This window comes from Anomaloglossus baeobatrachus, chromosome 2 (genome assembly GCF_048569485.1).
Source record: "Anomaloglossus baeobatrachus isolate aAnoBae1 chromosome 2, aAnoBae1.hap1, whole genome shotgun sequence".
Classification (NCBI taxonomy): domain Eukaryota; kingdom Metazoa; phylum Chordata; class Amphibia; order Anura; family Aromobatidae; genus Anomaloglossus; species Anomaloglossus baeobatrachus.
The window spans coordinates 370,153,513-370,172,931 of record NC_134354.1 but is presented as its reverse complement, the minus strand read 5'-3'; the positions used below and the strand labels follow the sequence as shown (position 1 = coordinate 370,172,931).

The window sequence follows — 19,419 nt, the reverse complement described above, 5'->3', positions numbered from 1 at the left end:
CCCTCGCCTGCAAAAATCGAGTTGGCCTCCAGCCCAGATGACGTCCCATGGATGCGACAGAGGAGGATTCCGCCGACCCGAGGCAGAGACACAGACCGGTATGATTCAACAGGACAACCGATCTGCCGCCGCTGCAGCCAGGCGGGCCACATTGCACGACGCTGTCCTTTAAATGGGCTGAGCCTGGGGCCAGGAGCCAACCCCCAGGTGTAATGAAGCCCGGCTCAAACCCCAGCCGCAGCAAGTATGTGGGAGGACGACCGGTCCTTCCCATTGTGCTGGATGGGATCCCTTTGAATGCCCTCCTGGATACGGGGTCCCAGGTAACAACCATCCCCCACAAACTGTACAAAAGATATTGGGCGGATTCAGACATTGACCATGGCCCAGATGATGATTTAACAATTGTGGCCAGTAATGGTCAGCCCTTACCTCAAATTGGGTACAAAGAAGTAACCATTAAAGTGGGGCGGGTGGAATTGCCATGTCAGGGGATGATAATTGTAGATATTGATCGCAAAGAATCTGACCCACTGCTAACCATTGGTACAAATGTGATAGAAAATTGTATTGCCGAAGTGATAATTTTGTTGCAACAGGCATCTGAAACTGCCAGCTCCGGGCAGCAGCGTGCCCTACAGAGGGAGATCAGAGCCCTGATGAGGAGGCAGCAGGTAGAGCTGGCCGGAGGAGAAATTGGCAGTGTGAGGGTAAGTGACCCCCTCCCCATTGCAATACCCCCAAGAAGTGAAATGTTGATATGGTGTCGGGCAGCAATAGGCCTCAAGGGTCAGGATTACCATGCCTTGGTAGAACCGGTGTATTCAGACAGTAGGCCTGGAGTCCTGATAGCCAGAGGGGTAGCGGACGTCCGCAAGGGGAGAGTGCCCGTCCGTGTCTTGAATTGTGGGGAGGAGGAGGCCAAATTGCCCCGGTACGCCACTGTAGCAAAACTGTACACTGTCAGCAACAATACCATTAAAGCAGTGGAACCCTTGATCCCGTCCGACCAGGCGGAAGACAATGGCTCCAAGGGGCAGCCGGAAAACTGGTGCCAAAAATTACATGTAGGCACCGACTCCACCCCCTCGCACCAAAAGCATGGGGTTTACAGGGTGGTACAGGAGTACGAGCGGGTCTTCAGCAAACACCCCCTAGATTTTGGGCAGGTGAAAGGGGTTAAACATCAAATCCCCACGGGTGATCATCATCCCATTAAAGAGAGATACCGCCCTGTACCCCCCGCACAGTATCAGTGTGCCAAGGAAATGTTACGGGAAATGAAGGAGGCTGGGGTTATCAGAGATAGTTGTAGCCCCTGGGCAGCTCCACTAGTGCTCGTAAAGAAAAAAGATGGTACGATGAGAATGTGTGTAGATTACAGGCAAATTAACCGCATTACACATAAAGATGCTTATCCACTGCCCAGAATAGAGGAGTCACTAACAGCCTTAAAGTCAGCTAACTATTTCTCCACCTTGGATCTCACCAGTGGGTATTGGCAGGTTCCCGTGGCAGAGGAGGACAAGGAGAAGACTGCATTCACGACACCAATGGGCCTCTGTGAGTTCAATTGTATGCCATTCGGGCTCTGCAACGCCCCAGGGACATTCCAAAGGTTGATGGAGTGCTGCTTGGGCCACCACAACTTTGAAACCGTGCTGTTGTACCTGGATGACGTCATAGTCTACTCCAAGACTTATGAGGACCACCTGAAGCACTTAGCAGAAGTGTTTGAGTCCTTGTCGAAATATGGCCTGAAGATCAAGCCGTCCAAATGTCACCTCTTGAAGCCAAAGGTACAGTACCTGGGTCATGTGGTCAGCGCAGAAGGTGTGGCACCTGATCCGGAGAAAGTCACTGTAATCAAGGACTGGCCAAGACCCACCACAGTGAAGGAGGTGCGGCAGTTCCTTGGACTGGTGGGCTACTACCGAAGGTTCATTGATGGTTTCACCAAGATAGCAGCGCCCCTTCAAGATCTCCTGGTGGGCCAGCCAAAGCAGGCTAAGAAGCAGAGCCCTCCATTTGAATGGAGCAGCCAACTGGAAACATCCTTTGTCCGGCTGAAAGGGGCTCTCACGGGAGAAGAAATTCTGGCCTACCCTGACTACAGCCAACCGTTTGTACTGTATACAGACGCCAGCAACGTGGGACTGGGAGCAGTTCTGTCCCAGGTACAGGGAGGCAGAGAGAGGGTGATAGCGTACGCCAGTAGGAAGCTTCGGCCCACAGAAAGGAATCCAGAAAACTACAGTTCCTTCAAGCTGGAGTTCCTCGCTATTGTTTGGGCAGTGACTGAACGCTTCAAGCACTATCTGGCATCGGCCAAGTTCACCATCTTCACGGACAACAATCCGTTGACACACCTGGCAACAGCCAAGTTAGGTGCGATGGAACAGCGATGGATGGCCCGGCTGTCTAACTTTGACTTTACCATCAAGTATCGGGCTGGCAAGAAGAATAACAATGCTGATGCGCTGTCCAGAATGCCTCACTTACCCGAGTCTGGAGAAGACCTGGATGAACTCGAAGAGATAGAGTTACCGGCTTTCCATCACCAAGGTGTTTCCCAGTGTGAGCATGCTGTGGGAGTGAAGCGCTCAAGCCAGCACGAGGTCTCGGTCAACCCATTACTCCACCATAATTGGGAAGAAACACAGAATGGTGACCCGGCCGTGCGATTGGTCAAAGAGAAGCTAGCGCAAGCTGAGACCCATCTTGGCCCAGACGCTCCAGAGGAAGCCCAGCAGCTGTGGAAGGAGAGGGGACGACTGTTCACCTACCAAGGCAAGCTCTGCAAGAGATATGTCAACTGGCGAACAAATGAACTTGTCTGGCAGATAGTGGTTCCGCAGAGGGATGCTCCAATGGTCCTAGCAGCGTATCATGATAACGCAGGACACTTCGGTTGGAAGAAGTTGGAGGCCCTACTCCGTGATCGGTTCTATTGGGTGCACATGAGAAAGATGATCGAGAAGTGGTGCCGAGACTGTGGCCCGTGTAACCTGAGGCGGAAGGATGAGGCCAGCCAAAGGTCTCCCCTACAGCCAATTGTCACGAAGCAGCCCCTGGAGTTGGTGGCCCTGGACCACGTGAAGCTAACACCAAGCCGGTCAGGCTATGTGTACGCCCTCACCATTGTGGACCATTACTCTCGTTTCCTGGTAGTAGTGCCTGTGAAGGACCAGACAGCCAGGACAGCAGCTAGAGCGTTCCAGGCATCCTTTTGTCGACCTCACGGCTATCCGGAAAGGGTACTGACTGATCAGGGTCCTGCATTCGAGGCTGAAGTGTTCCAAGAGTTCTGTAACATGTACGGTTGTAAGAAAATCCGAACCACACCGTACCACCCCCAAACCAATGGACTGTGCGAGAAAATGAACCATGTGGTTATTGATATGCTGAAGACCCTACCGCTGGAGGAAAGGAACCAATGGCCAGAAAAGTTGCCAGATCTGGTAGACCTGTACAACCATATCCCAGTGAATTCGACCAACTGCAGCCCCGCTTACCTGATGCGAGCCAGGCCTGGCAAGTTGCCTGTAGACTTTGAGATGGGGACTGTGTCGCCTGAGGCGGTTCAAGAAATAGAGGATTGGGATACAGAACGACAGCAGCGGTACCGTAAGGTCCAGGAGTGCGTAGAGAGGAGCCTGTCTCAAGCAAGAACGAGACAAGAGCAGCATTACAATCAAACAGCCCCAGCAACTCCCTTAGCACCTGGAGAACAAGTCCTCAAGAAGAAGCGGAGGACGCATAAATTGGATGATCAGTGGGAAAACGAGCCCTACACCATTATCCCCTCCAACTTTGACAATAGTAAGGTATGCCTCATAAGCAAGGATGAAGGCAAGACCTATCAAGCAATTTCCCGAGACCGCCTGAAAGCGTGCCCTGAACGATGCAGAATCCAAAGAGAAATGGAAGGAGTACAAGGAAGTCCCCAAAGTCAAGAGAAAGAAGGGGAGATGATTCAAACCATCCTTGGAAAGTTCCCCAAAACTTGGACCCGAATAAACAATGCTATAGTGGTACCAGTTTTGACGTTTCCGCAGTTGGTCGAGCCAGAAACAGAAAAGGTTCCGGATCCACCTAAAGAACCGTCCGCGCCAGCACGAGATGACACGCCAGCAGTGGAACAGGAGGATCAACCCCCTGTCAGTGGTGAACCTGTCATACCCTTGGCGACTCTTAGCCCACAAAGGCAACCATCACGCTTACCTATTGGGGTTAGGCCCACCTGTAGTGCTGAGATAGAAGATGCACCACGTAGTCAGGGGCAAACACCAGAGCTACGTAGGTCCCAGCGCAGCACTCGGGGACAACCCCCTCCAAGGTATAGAGAGTCAACTGTATAAGGAAAAAAAGAAGGAGTATTTATTAGAATGTACATAGTTATGCAAAATGTCTGTAAGGTTGTGTACAAAATGTTTTTCTTTTCTTTGATTGCGAAAATGGACAATTGGGCCACTGGACTATGGGTGGCCAACACCTAAATTGTTCATAGTTAGCACCAGTGTGCTCGACACCCCTGAAGAAAAACCCGTCCGGCGTGCATAGAGTGGGGTCATCAATGCTCTGACGCACGCCCAGAGCCTACGTTGGGGGTTTGATCGCGGCGGGTCCCCCATGGAGCAGTGTAATGGACACCCGGCAGGTTGCCACACTGGACTCTTATAGTAATGTTTAAGTTTGTAACGTTAAAGTATTTGCGCCTCCCATAATGGGATGAAATGTTCTAACATGTCATGTTTGTTTCTACAGTCCGGGAGTACTGAATTTAACTAAGGGGGAGTGTGGCGCCCCAGGACCTGGTCGCCACAACAGCATTGCCCTCCCAAAGGGTTAATGCTGAGCCTGGAGGTAATTGGGAGATCTATTGGCCAGTAAGTTAACACTCAACACAATTCTCCCTCCGGCCAGCAGAGGGAGCTCTGAACCTGGAACTTCAGGGAGGATTCCTTAAGTCTGGCTGAAGGGAGGAAGTAGTGGTTAGTCTGGAGACAGGAGTGAAAGAGTGCAGACGCAGGGTAGTGCTGCCTTGTGAAACTGGGGCCTAGAGCTTGGATAGCTTGGCCCAGTGAAGCAAGGGGAGCAGAGAGGCACAGCAGAGACTCGGACATCGGAGTCTGTAGTTGCCAGGGCATAAAATCCATCCCTGGTAGCTGAATCCGGAGGGCAGGAGAGCTGTAAGCCCCCTGTCCCAGAAGCAATCTGAAGGTACAACTGCATCCCAAGGGCCTGGTGTGGGCTCCAGCAGAGAAGCACCAGAGAGGGCCTGCGCAGTCTACCACACAGAAAAGGGGACGAACAACAAGTCCCAGCAGCAAGAGGGCAATTGCAAACCTAAAGTGCAGTGTCCTAAAACAGCAGAGAAAGATTAAGGAGTAGGCCTCATACTCAACTGGCCAAAGATCACCCCAGGCACTTCCAGGCCGGCCGGATCATCTTTACCATCTGTGACGGTCTCCCTGGACTAAGTTTCTGCCGAGTAAAAGAGGAGAAGGTAAAGAGACTACTGTTTGTGCCTGTTTCTTTCATTGCTTGTCGGCCCTGCACCGTGTTAGTCACGCAGCACCATAGACTTCCACAAGCACCAACTGTGCCCCGGGCATTGCTCCACCTGTGGGGAGCAGTACCACCATTGCTGCTATAACATCATCCCGGTGGCCTCACACAGCAGCGGCGGCTTAATAGCCGCAGACCACAGGTGGCGTCACGAATACAAACTTAAAGTCATCCGCCACATATTCAACTGACACCCACCAGGGCCACGGAGCCGGGCCCAGCCACCACTGACTACCACCGGACTAGTCCGGCCCGGCACCGGGTGTCCCATAGCCCTGGGGTGGGCGAGTCACAAACACTTAGCAACTACACGCAACAACATCTAATATATATAACAAAAATTATACATTAACTACACAATAAATTCTAGAATACCCGATGCTTTAGAATCGGGCAACCTTCTAGTCAATTATAATCCTTCTTGTTCTACTGGGGTGACACTTATGTGTACATTTATTAGAACTTAAGAATTATTGAATGTCATTGTAGATTGCAAATTTACATAATGCACAGTTACCTATACCCGAACACTTAGTGCAGATTTCCAACTATCTGCACCAGCTTTTCTGTGCCTTAACTAATGTTGAAATGGAATCAGTTGTCATCAAGATTTTTCAGTTTCTACTTGTGACCTGCTGAGTGGTTCACCAGTTCACAAGTAGAAACCGTCAAAAAGCTCAACATACAACATTTTCTGAACTGGCTCTTAGAAGGGTTTGGCAGAACCCCAGATGTTTCCCTCTGGTGTTTCACTGTCAAGCCAGAGGGAACAAAAGCCATACCTTCATATATATGTGAATCCAGCCTTAATCTCTTGCATACCTGGTTCTCAACTTCAGTAAGCTTCCGCGTTTGTTCTGCTGTTTGTTCTCCTCCAATTTCAAACTCATTGCTGGTTTGATTCTGGTCCGCTGGTAGATGGGCAGCTGGCATTTCACCTTTGACATTATCATGGATGTAATTTTCCAACTGCAATAAAATTAAGTATCCATTTATAGTTGCAACATTGCGGTAAAGCTAAAACCTAAGATAAACTGAAAAGTGTTATCCTAGAGTAGTGTTCCCCAACTCTAGTCCTCAAGAGCCACCAGCAGGTCATGTCTTGAGGATTTCCTTAGTATTGCAAAGGTGATAGTTTAATTACCTATTAATACAATGCTCCGTAACACCATATAGGGGTTAGGGAAATTGTGGGTATGGGCACTACCAACTCCCCACTTGTAGCACAAACTCAATAGCATAATGCAAGAGAAACAAGAGTTTTTGAAGTGCAAAAAATGACAGATTTTATTTGAGACATAAGGTAAACATCTTTAAAAACACTTAAAATATATCTGGGTCAGGTAATGGCAATGATATATCCAAAGATCTAGTGTCAATGGGTTGTTAGATACAAGTAAATCTAGCTCACGGTAAATACACCACATTTAAACAAAAACCCATGACACCAGAAGATTATACATAATACATACAGTATAAGGTGTTAGGGCGCAAAGGCCCGTATAGGGGAAATCACATTGTCCATAGCCAGCCACAGAGGAAGCCTCAAGAAAACGCCCTACGTACGTTTCGATTTGTTTGTGCGGTAATCAAAATCTTCATCAGGGGAAGGATTCCTAAATATGTCCCCAGTATGCCAGGTTTAAATAGAAATAAACCGCACTCCAGGCCAATCGGGAGTCCCGGAAGTGGCACCTGCGCCGACACGCCGGTCAAGTCCCGCGAGACATCAGCCGTCACATCATAGTCGCGCATGCGCGGGAGCGTGGACGCGTCACCATGGCTCCTGCGCAGGCGCGAGACGTACAGACAGCGGTGTCAAACCGGGACAGGTACAGGAGTCAGCGCGCTCGCACTGAGACGATCGGGTGGCACTGGCGGGTAAACAGTAAGCGCATGATATTACATTATAGAGTATATGTCACGTCGCATAACATAATGATGTCCTATATATATGTGACGAGGGAAGCTGCATTCTTTCTTGTATCATGTCAGTTATACTTGTATCTTTATTCCTCCTCATATCACTTGTCAAATCATAATAGGGACGTGCATTACTTTATTGGCCTGTAAAGATAAAACCTGGTATTAGACTGGGGGCATGCAGGTATTCTAAAATGAATAAAAGCATAAAAGATGTAGATGAGGGGAGTGAAATAGCACCATAAAAATCCAACAAAACCCAAGGACAATTGGTACTGTTGATATATATATCCCTAATATCACGGCATATATATTATAATGCAAAACCTTATAAAAAAATCCTCAATGCGATATGTACTAATAATGGAGGAATATCACAAAAATGGCGAATAGCTAACGGATTCATTGAGACCTTGGGGGACCAGAGTGTCCAAGGTCACAATCCATTTTGTCTCACACTGCGCCAGGCGCTTCTTGAGGTCACCACCCCTGATCCCACCCTCTATGGCATCAATGCCCCTGATCTTTAATTTCGAGGGGTCACAGGAGTGGTGAGAGCTAAAGTGCCTGGGCAGTGTTTTGAGTAGCGTAGTGTCAGTCTCTGATCTGGCAGCAGCAATGTCCCTCACGTGCTCCCTGACCCTCACGCGGAACTTACGCGAGGTGAGGCCCATGTAGGTCAGGGGGCACGGACATGTAGCAAAATACACCACATGTGTGGTACTACATGTGATGTATCGTCTAATTAGGAAATCCCTTTGTCCGTCAGATGAATAAAAGTTCATACTACGAAGGACATTGCTGCAAGCCAGACAGTGACCACAGGGATAACAACCCTGTAAGGGGCCCCGAGAGCCAAATGGACTGGTCCTTGGTGGAATGTAATGGCTTTGAACCAGAATATCTTTAAGGTTCCTGGCCCTCCTCGAAGTCATCAACGGGCTAGGAGTTAAAACTTCTGCCAGTACCGGATCCGTAAATAATACCGGCCAATGTTTCGCCATAATCCGCCGCATTGTTTCACACTCCTGATTGTAGGTTCCAATGAACCTCACCGCACATTCTTGTTTGTCCTGTTTTTTGAGGGCACTGGTTAGCAGTTGTATCCGTGGGTTTTTTTTGGCCCGATTGTAGCCCGCCTTGATGCTCCTGCCACTGTACCCTCTGTCACGGAAACGGTCCCTAAGATCTGCTGACTGTGTCTCAAAAGCTATATTGGATGAGCATATTTGTCTCATCCTCAAATATTGTCCATCCGGAATGGCGCGGATTGTTGAAGGGTTATGGGCGGATGAGGCATGCAGTAGTGCATTCACGGACGTCTCCTTATGGAAGACGTCCGTTTGGACCGATCCCCTGTCGTCCACAAAAATCAATATGTCCAGGAAATCGATCCTGCATCTACTGCTCTTATAGGTAAGTTTGATGTTAAAACTATTGGTATTTAGGTGCCTTATAAACTGGTCGAGCTGCTCAGAGGGACCCTGCCACACAAAGAACACGTCATCTATATAGCGCAGCCAGCACTGCACATGGGCGCAAAGCTCAGAGCCCCCGTCACCAAAGACCAGCCTCTCCCAGTACCCCAGGAAGAGGCCGGCGTACGAGGGCGCACAAGCCACGCCCATGGCAGTGCCACGCTGCTGCAGGTAGAAAACGTCTTTGAAGACGAAGAAATTGTGCGACAGGGTAAAGCGGAGCAGCTCGACAATCAGTTCGCCCAGCTCACCACTACGGCCAGACACCTCGAGGAAGAACTGGACACCAGAAGATTATACATAATACATACAGTGTAAAGTGTTAGGGCGCAAAGGCCCGTATAGGGGAAATCACATTGTCTATAGCCAGCCACAGAGGAAGCCTCAGGAAAACGCCCTACGTACATTTCGATATGTTTGTGCGGTAATCAAAATCTTCATCAGGGGAAGGATTCCTAAATATGCCCCCAGTATGCCAGGTTTAAATAGAAATAAACCGCACTCCAGGCCAATCGGGAGTCCCGGAAGTGGCGCCCGCGCCAACATGCCGGTCAAGTCCCGCGAGACATCAGCCGTCACGTCATAGTCGCGCATGCGTGGGAGCGTGGACGCATCACCATGGCTCCCGCGCAGGCGTGAGATGTACAGACAGCGGTGTCAAACCGGGACAGGTACCGGAGTCAGCGCGCTCGCAATGAGATGATCGGGTGGCACTGGAGGGTAAACAGTAAGCGCTTAGGAATTAGAAAAGTGGGAAAAAGAGATCAAGGCCTAAAAATTAAAAAAACTGAACAGAGATATATCTGATTATTCCACACATAAAGCGTATAGATGGAGAACAGATACAGGGAGAGGTCGCATGGGAGGCTATTCAAATAAAAATCAGAGATCAAGATCCTCACCCATGGTATCGCAGACCTCAGGTAATGGGTCCTCCTCCGGGGCGTCGGTGAGCTCAAGTGTAATTGCCGAGACGGTTGGCGCACGAGTGAAACAGAGGACTCGCGCATCAATATCATATGCGAAGAACAAGCCCCAGGGAAACAAGCTACAGGTAACTAATCTGTCCGCTCGGGTGCTCACCGATGCTCAGGTGGAGGTTCTATCACGTGGCCTCACGTTCTCTCCCTCTAACTCTTTTCATCTATTTACGGCCTTGAAAGACATTAACCTCTTTTCCCGCAAACTAATCTTGAAAAAACTTTTTTATAAGCGCAACACGATGACTGACAACCAGGTGGAGAGAGAGGCCATCCAGAATTTAGAGGATTTACTCCAGGAGCAGGATATACCATCTGCAGGTATGTTCCCTAACTCACTTATGCCCAAATCGAGGTTGAACTGGAGGATTTTCAGGATATTGTGATTAAACCCGCAGACAAGGGGGGGGAATATTGTCGTATTATCTACTGATAAATACGAACGGGAGGTACTAAGACAACTTAGGGATAAGGCGACATATAAGACATATAAGAGACTTTCCCATAGTCCCCTGATTGCATTTTCTGGTGAGCTTACCGCCATTCTAAAAAGGGCTCTCGACAGAGGTCTTATCGATAAAAAAATGTTTGAAGGGCTGTGTAGGAAAAAGCCTAAAGTGCCAACATTCTACATATTATCCAAAATCCACAAAGATGCCGTGACTCCGCCCAGGCGCCCAATTGTGTCCGGCATAGGAGGTTTATGTGAGGCAGTGTGTAAATTTATAGACTATCAATTGAAACCTTTAATAGAAACACTGCCCTCCTATGTCCGGGATACTACGGACGTGTTGCGGCGGATTGACGGCATCTTTGTGGAGGACGATATGATCCTGGTAACAGCTGACATCGAGAGCCTGTATACCTGTATTTCTCATGAGGATGGGATTCGGGCGGTCCAGTTCTTCCTCGAGGTGTCTGGCCGTAATGGTGAGCTGGGCGAACTGATTGTCGAGCTGCTCCGCTTTACCCTGTCGCACAATTTCTTCGTCTTCAAAGACGTTTTCTACCTGCAGCAGCGTGGCACTGCCATGGGCGCAGCTTCTGCGCCCTCGTACGCCGGCCTCGTCCTGGGGTACTGGGAGAGGTTGGTCTTTGGTGACGGGGGCTCTGAGCTTTGCGCCCATGTGCAGTGCTGGCTGCGCTATATAGATGACATGTTCTTTGTGTGGCAGGGTCCCTCTGAGCAGCTCGACCAGTTTATGAGGCACCTAAATACCAATAGTTTTAACATCAAACTTACCTATAAGAGCAGTAGATGCAGGATCGATTTCCTGGACATATTGATTACTATGGACGACAGGGGATCGGTCCAAATGGACGTCTTCCGTAAGGAGACGTCCGTGAATGCACTACTGCATGCTGCATCTGCCCATAACCCTTCAACAATCCGCGCCATTCCGGCTGGACAATACTTGAGGATGAGACAAATATGCTCATCCAATATAGCTTTTGAGACAGTCAGCAGATCTTAGAGACCATTTCCGCGATAGAGGGTACAGTGGCAGGAGCATCAAGGCGGGCTACAATCGGGCCAAAAAAACCCCACGGATACAACTGCTAACCAGTGCCCTCAAAAAACAGGACAAACAAGAATGTGCGGTGAGGTTCATTGGAACCTACAATCAGGAGTGGGAAACAATGCGGCGGATTATGGCAAAACATTGGCCGGTATTATTGACGGATCCGGTACTGGCAGAAATTTTAACTCCTAGCCCGTTGATCACCTCGAGGAGGGCCAGGAATCTTAAAGATATTCTGGTTCAAAGCCATTACATTCCACCAAGGACCAGTCTATTTGGCTCTCGGGGCCCCTTACAGGGTTGTTATCCCTGTGGTCACTGTCTGGCTTGCAGCAATGTCCTTCGTAGTATGAACTTTTATTCATCTGACGGACAAAGGAATTTCCTAATTAGACGATACATCACATGTAGTACCACACATGTGGTGTATTTTGCTACATGTCCATGCCCCCTGACCTACGTGGGCCTCACCTCGCGTGAGTTCCGCGTGAGGGTCAGGGAGCACGTGAGGGACATTGCTGCTGCCAGATCAGAGACTGACCCTACGCTACTCAAAACACTGCCCAGGCACTTTAGCTCTCACCACTCCTGTGACCCCTCGAAATTAAAGATCAGGGGCATTGATGCCATAGAGGGTGGGATCAGGGGTGGTGACCTCAAGAAGCGCCTGGCGCAGTGTGAGACAAAATGGATTGTGACCTTGGACACTCTGGTCCCCCGAGGTCTCAACGAATCCGTTAGCTATTCGCCATTTTTGTGATATTCCTCCATTATTAGTACATATCGTATTGAGGATTTTTTATAAGGTTTTGCATTATAATATATATGCCGTGATATTAGGGATATATATATCAACAGTACCAATTGTCCTTGGGTTTTGTTGGATTTTTATGGTGCTATTTCACTCCCCTCACCTACATCTTTTATGCTTTTATTCATTTTAGAATACCTGCATGCCCCCAGTCTAATACCAGGTTTTATCTTTACAGGCCAATAAAGTAATGCACGTCCCTATTATGATTTGACAAGTGATATGAGGAGGAATAAAGATACAAGTATAACTGACATGATACAAGAAAGAATGCAGCTTCCCCCGTCACATATATATAGGACATCATTATGTTATGCGATGTGACATATACTCTATAATGTAATATCATGCGCTTACTGTTTACCCTCCAGTGCCACCCGATCGTCTCAGTGCGAGCGCGCTGACTCCGGTACCTGTCCCGGTTTGACACCGCTGTCTGTACGTCTCGCGCCTGGGCGGGAGCCATGGTGACGCGTCCACGCTCCCGTGCATACGCGACTATGACGTGACGGCTGATGTCTTGCGGGACTGGACTGGCGTGTCGGCGCGGGCGCCACTTCCGGGACTCCCGATTGGCCTGGAGTGCGGTTTATTTCTATTTAAACCTGGCATACTGGGGACATATTTAGGAATCCTTCCCCTGATGAAGATTTTGATTACCGCACAAACATATGGAAACGTATGTAGGGCGTTTTCCTGAGGCTTCCTCTGTGGCTGGCTATGGACAATGTGATTTCCCCTATACGGGCCTTTGCGCCCTAACACCTTATACTGTATGTATTATGTATAATCTTCTGGTGTCATGGGTTTTTGTTTAAATGTGGTGTATTTACCGTGAGCGAGATTTACTTGTATCTAACAACCCATTGACACTCGATCTTTGGATATATCATTGCCATTACCTGACCCAGATATATTTTAAGTGTTTTTAAAGATGTTCACCTTATGTCTCAAATAAAATCTGTCATTTTTTGCACTTCAAAAACTCTTGTTTCTCTTGCATTATTAGTTTAATTACCTGCACAGGTGATGATCTCAACTCCTGTGTTAGGGTCCCGTTACACGTAGCGACGCACCAGCGATCCGACCTGGCAGGGATCGCTGAAACGTCGCTACATGGTCGCTGGTGAGCTGTCAATCAGGCAGATCTTCACAGCGATCAGAGATCAGCCACCAGCGACCCGTATAATGATGGCTCCCTGCTGGCTACCGGAGGAATCTCCTGTAATGCCAGGCCTGGATTCAGTTACCTGCTTTGCACTCCAGAGCTCTCAGCTGCAGCCTGGTCAAAACTCAGAGTTTGCAGGACTGCACCGCAAGCGTCGAGTGATTGATTCCACGGCGATTGCGGCTCAGTTCATAACAGCTGCGGACAGGCCGGGCTGCAATCCAGAGTTCAGGTGAGAGCACCGGAGATCAGCCCGGCATGTCTTCAGCTGTCAGGAACTGAACCGCAATCGCCGGGGAATCAATCTCTCGGCACTCGGGGTGCAGTCTAGGCTGCAGTCTGGAGCTCAGGTGAGAGTTCTGGAGTGCAAAGCAGGTAATTGAATCTATGCCTGGCATTACTGGAGATTCTCCCGCTGTTGAACACACCGATGTGTGCTGCACAGCGGGATACCAATGAGCAAAAAATGGTCCTGATCGTTTTGTCACAATCAGCGACCTTGCAGCAGGGGCCCACTCACTGCTGCTTGTCACACACAGCGAGATCGCTAGCAAGGTCGCTGATACGTTACAAAACCTGTGACGTGTCAGCGATCTCGCTAGCAATGTTGCTGTGTTGTGACGGGGGTTTTATACTAAGGAAATACTAAAAACATGCACTCTTGGTGACTCTTGAAGAAGAGTTGGGAACACTGCCGTAGAGAGTAATGTATATAAATTTCCCGACAGGGCACCGATGCAATGAAGATAACAAAAAGAAAAAGATGACAAAAAGAAATAAACTAATCCAAATAATGAAAAAATGACAAAAACTTTATCAGGGTATAAATAAATAATAAAAACTAATGATTTCAGCAGTACAAACAAAGGTTACAATGATGGGTGAGCCATAGTGGGAAGCACTACAGTATTTAGTACAGATAAAAGATTACTGTGTTATGAGTAATACACAACAATACACATAAATAGTTGATCAATGACACATAGTTATAAATGCAGGATAAGAGTATCAGTAAAAAAAAGGAGCTCAAAAGGTAATAAGCCCGCAATAAAGAATCCCAAACAGTAAAAATAAATGTACACTAACAAATGAGCACACCCACCAAACACCCACCTAGACATGTACAGACTCGTTCAATACAAGTGAATTGAGCAACGCTGGGCACATCTAGTTGAAATGTGTCCGGAAGCATGAAAATTTGATACTTTGGGGCAAATGAGCACTGACTCGCGGTGTCGGCACCAGAGAATCATGCCAGCATGAACAAACCACACACTGAGGATTCACAAGTCTACAGTCACAGAAAGTCACTGCAGACTTGCTCCCCCAGCCTGGATGACTCCTTATGATAATCAGCTCCATGAATAATACTGTGTCATTTCACCTTTACCTCTGTGATGAGAGATTCACAAAGTCCATAGGAGATGGAAATAAGACTTGAATAATTTGAGCCCCCTCTCCTCATGGAATCAATGGTAGCTACATTGGTGGTTTTCATGGTTATAAACTCTTAAGTACTATTTTTAATTCATTCTACCATACATATCGCATATCACATAGTTCTCACATTTGTAGCATATTCATTTACAATGTTACTATTCTAAGCTAAAGATTTGCTTGGGCTAAAGTTTGTATTGTCAACATAACAAAAAAAATAACATCTTGTTGAATGTTTTACAAATTACACATCCATATCTCAAGCCAATGGATTTCTAAACCATTTTATCCTTCAAATATAGTATTACTCCTTCCAAAAATAGTAACTCTAGAGCACCTCTGAATACCGGCCATGTAAGAACAGCGCCAGAATTGTAATTAGGAAGAGATGGAATTCCATGTCAGCTGCCAGTGTTAGAAAGGCCTGCTGAGGTTAACTTGGACTACGAGATGCCATACACATTCTCTTATATGTGATTCTTATTCTGTGTCCTCTATCCATTGATTGGGTTTTTAACTATGATTCGCAGTTGATATAACCTTGACTAGATCATCTCTGAAGACTGTGAAACTAGCGTCCTACTCATCCATAATCAGGATCTGCATGAATTGGTGTGATAACTGGAGTTAAGGTACTGTCACACTTAGCGACGCTCCAGCGATCCCACCAGCGATCTGACCTGGCAGGGATCGCTGGAGCGTCACTACATAGTCGCAAACAGGCAGATCTCCACAGTGATCAGAGATCAGCCACCAGCCACCAGCGACCCGTGTAACGACGCTGTGCTTCATAACCATGGTACACATCGGGTTACTAAGCAAAGCGCTTTGCTTATAGTTACCCGATGTGTACCTTGGCTACGTGTGCAGGGAGCAGGGAGCCGGCTTCTAGAAGCTGCGGACACTGGTAACCAAGGTAAATATCGGGTACCCAAGCAAAGCGCTTTGCTTGGTTACCCAATGTGTACCTTGGTTACCAGCGTCCGCAGAAGCCGGCTCCCTACTCCCTGCACATTCAGATCGTTGCTCTCTTGCTGTCAAACACAGCGATGTGTGCTTCACAGCGGGAGAGCAACGACCAAAAAATGGTCCAGGACATTCAGCAACGACCGGTGACCTCACACCAGGGGCCAGGTCGTTGCTGGATGTCACACACAGTGACATCGCTAGCAAGATCACTGTTGCGTCACAAAAACCGTGACTCAGCAGCGATGTTGCTAGCAATGTCGCTTAGTGAGACGTGGCCTTTAGAAATATTCTTGATTTTACAGTTTCTTCTATGCTTGAAAATGATAACCACCCTAGTATTATAGACAAGCGATTGATAAAAAGTGTACATAGATCATTAACCAAATAGCATGTGATTTTATGTGTTTTTTTCCATTCACCTTGTGATGCTGTGAAAATACAGCACTTGAATTGCCTAAAGGCCCCGTCACACGGTACCATATATCTAAGGATATGTCGGCGGGGTCACGGAATTTGTTATGCACATCCGGCATTGTTAGAGATGTCGTAGCGTGTGACATCTCCGAACGACTGTTAACGAGCAAAAATACTCACCTTATCGTTGCTCGTTGACACGTCGTTCATTTTCATAATGTCGTTCCTCCTTCTGTGCTCCGGTTGTTCATCGTTCCCGAGGCAGCACACATCGCTACGTGACACCCCGGGAATGACGAACACAGCTTACTTGCATCCCGCCGGCAATGCGGAAGGAAGGAGGTGGGCGGGATGTTACGTCCCGCTCATCTCCGCCCCTCCGCTTCTATTGGGCGGCCGCTGTGTGACGTTGCTGTGATGCCGAACGTCCCTTCCGGAAGAGGATGTTCGCCGCCCACAGCGACATCGTTAGCGAGGTAAGTCCGTGTGACGTGGGTTAATGACATTGTGCGCCACGGGGGGCGGGTGTGATCGCTCATGCGATCGCACTATATATCGTAGCATGTGACGCCGCCTTTAGATAACAAAACTCCATCTGCTGCTGCTCTGCTGAGAGAATAAAACCAACATCGATATCACCAAAAAGGGGGAAATGCAGGTGTTGCTGGTGGTGAACAGCTGGTGAAGAATTCACATGATTCATATAAATAGAAATAGAATGTAAAGCGAAGGAAATAAAGTATTTGATCCCTTGCTGATTTTGTAAGTTGGCCACTGACAAATACATGAACAGTCTATAATTCTAAGGGTATGTTAATTTTAACAATGAGAGATAGAGTATTCAAAAAAAACAACAGAAAATCACATTGTATAAATTAAATAAATTTATTTGCATTTTGCAGAGAGAAATAAGTATTCGATCCCCTACCAGCCATTAAGAGTTCTGGCTCCTACAGACCACTTAGACCAGGGGTGGGCAATTAATTTTCCCATGGGGCAGCATGAGAAATTGGGATGGTATTGGGAGGGCCGGACTAATATAATAAACTCAGGTCTACCCAATATACTACATTACTACACCCCCCATATATTACACCTGTAATAATGTACTGTACACCACTACACCCCTATATACTACACCTGTAATATAATCACTACACCCCTATATACACCTGTAATATACTACATCACTACACCCCTATATACACCTGTAATATACTACACCACTACACCCCTATATACACCTGTAATATACATCACTACACCCCTATATACTACACCTGTAATAAACTACTGTACACCACTACACCCCTATATACTACATCTGTAATATACCATATCACTACACCCCTATATACACCTGTAATATACTACATCACTACATCCCCTATATACACCTGTAATATACTACACCACTACACCTCTATATACACCTGTAATATACTACATCACTACACCCCAATATACACCTGTAATATACCACATCACTACACCCCTATATACACCTGTAATATACATCACTACACCCCTATATACTACACCTGTGATAAACTACTGTACACCACTACACCCGTATATACTACATCTGTAATATACCACATCACTACACCCCATATACTACACCTGTAATATACTACATCACTACACCCCTATATACACCTGTAACATACTACATCACTACACCCCTATATAGACCTGTAATATACTACATCACTACACCCCTATATACACCTGTAATAAACTACTGTACACCACTACACCCCTATATACTACATCTGTAATATACCACATCACTACACCCCTATATACACCTGTAATATACATCACTACACCCCTATATACTACACCTGTAATAAACTACTGTACACCACTACACCCCTATATACTACATCTGTAATATACCACATCACTACACCCCATATACTACACCTGTAATATGCTACATCACTACACCCCTATATACACCTGCAATAAACTACTGTACACCACTACACCCCTATATACTACATCTGTAATATACCACATCACTACACCCCTATATACTACACCTGTAATAAACTACTGTACACCATTACACCCCTATATACTACATCTGTAATATACCACATCACTACACCCCATATACTACACTTGTAACATACTACATCACTACACCCCTATATACACCTGTAACATACTACACCACTACACCCCTATATACACCTGTAATATACTATATCACTACACCCCTATATACACCTGTAATAAACTACTGTACACCACTACACCCCTATATAATACATCTGTAATATACCACATCACTACCCCCTATATACATCTGTAATATACATCACTACACCCCTATATACTACACCTGTAATAAACTACTGTACACCACTACACCCCTATATACAACATCTGTAATATACCACATCACTACACCCCATATACTACACCTGTAATATGCTACATCACTACACCCCTATATACACCTGTAATAAACTACTGTACACCACTACACCCCTATATACTACATCTGTAATATACCACATTACTACACCCCTATATACACCTGTAATATACATCACTACACCCCTATATACTACACCTGTAATAAACTACTGTACACCACTACACCCCTATATACTACATCTGTAATATACCACATCACTACACCCCATATACTACACCTGTAATATGCTACATCACTACACCCCTATATACACCTGTAATAAACTACTGTACACCACTACACCCCTATATACTACATCTGTAATATACCACATCACTACACCCCTATATACTACACCTGTAATAAACTACTGTACACCACTACACCCCTATATACTACATCTGTAATATACCACATCACTACACCCCATATACTACACCTGTAATATACTACATCACTACACCCCTATATACACCTGTAACATACTACACCACTACACCCCTATATACACCTGTAATATACTATATCACTACACCCTATATACAACTGTAATAAACTACTGTACACCACTACACCCCTATATACTACATCTGTAATATACCACATCACTACCCCCTATATACACCTGTAATATACATCACTACACCCCTATATACTACACCTGTAATAAACTACTGTACACCACTACACCCCTATATACAACATCTGTAATAT

General features: G+C 46.8%; 1 protein-coding gene across 1 annotated transcript in view; it reads right to left on the bottom strand.

Moving 5' to 3' along the window:
- Positions 1 to 19,419, bottom strand: part of LOC142290132 (angiopoietin-2-like) — a 215,011-nt gene that overhangs the window by 137,693 nt on the left and 57,899 nt on the right. Inside the window, exon 2 of the mRNA XM_075334067.1 lies at positions 6,394 to 6,540. Within this exon, the coding sequence (XP_075190182.1) occupies positions 6,394 to 6,540 (147 nt within the window). The remainder of the gene's footprint in view (positions 1 to 6,393; positions 6,541 to 19,419) is intronic.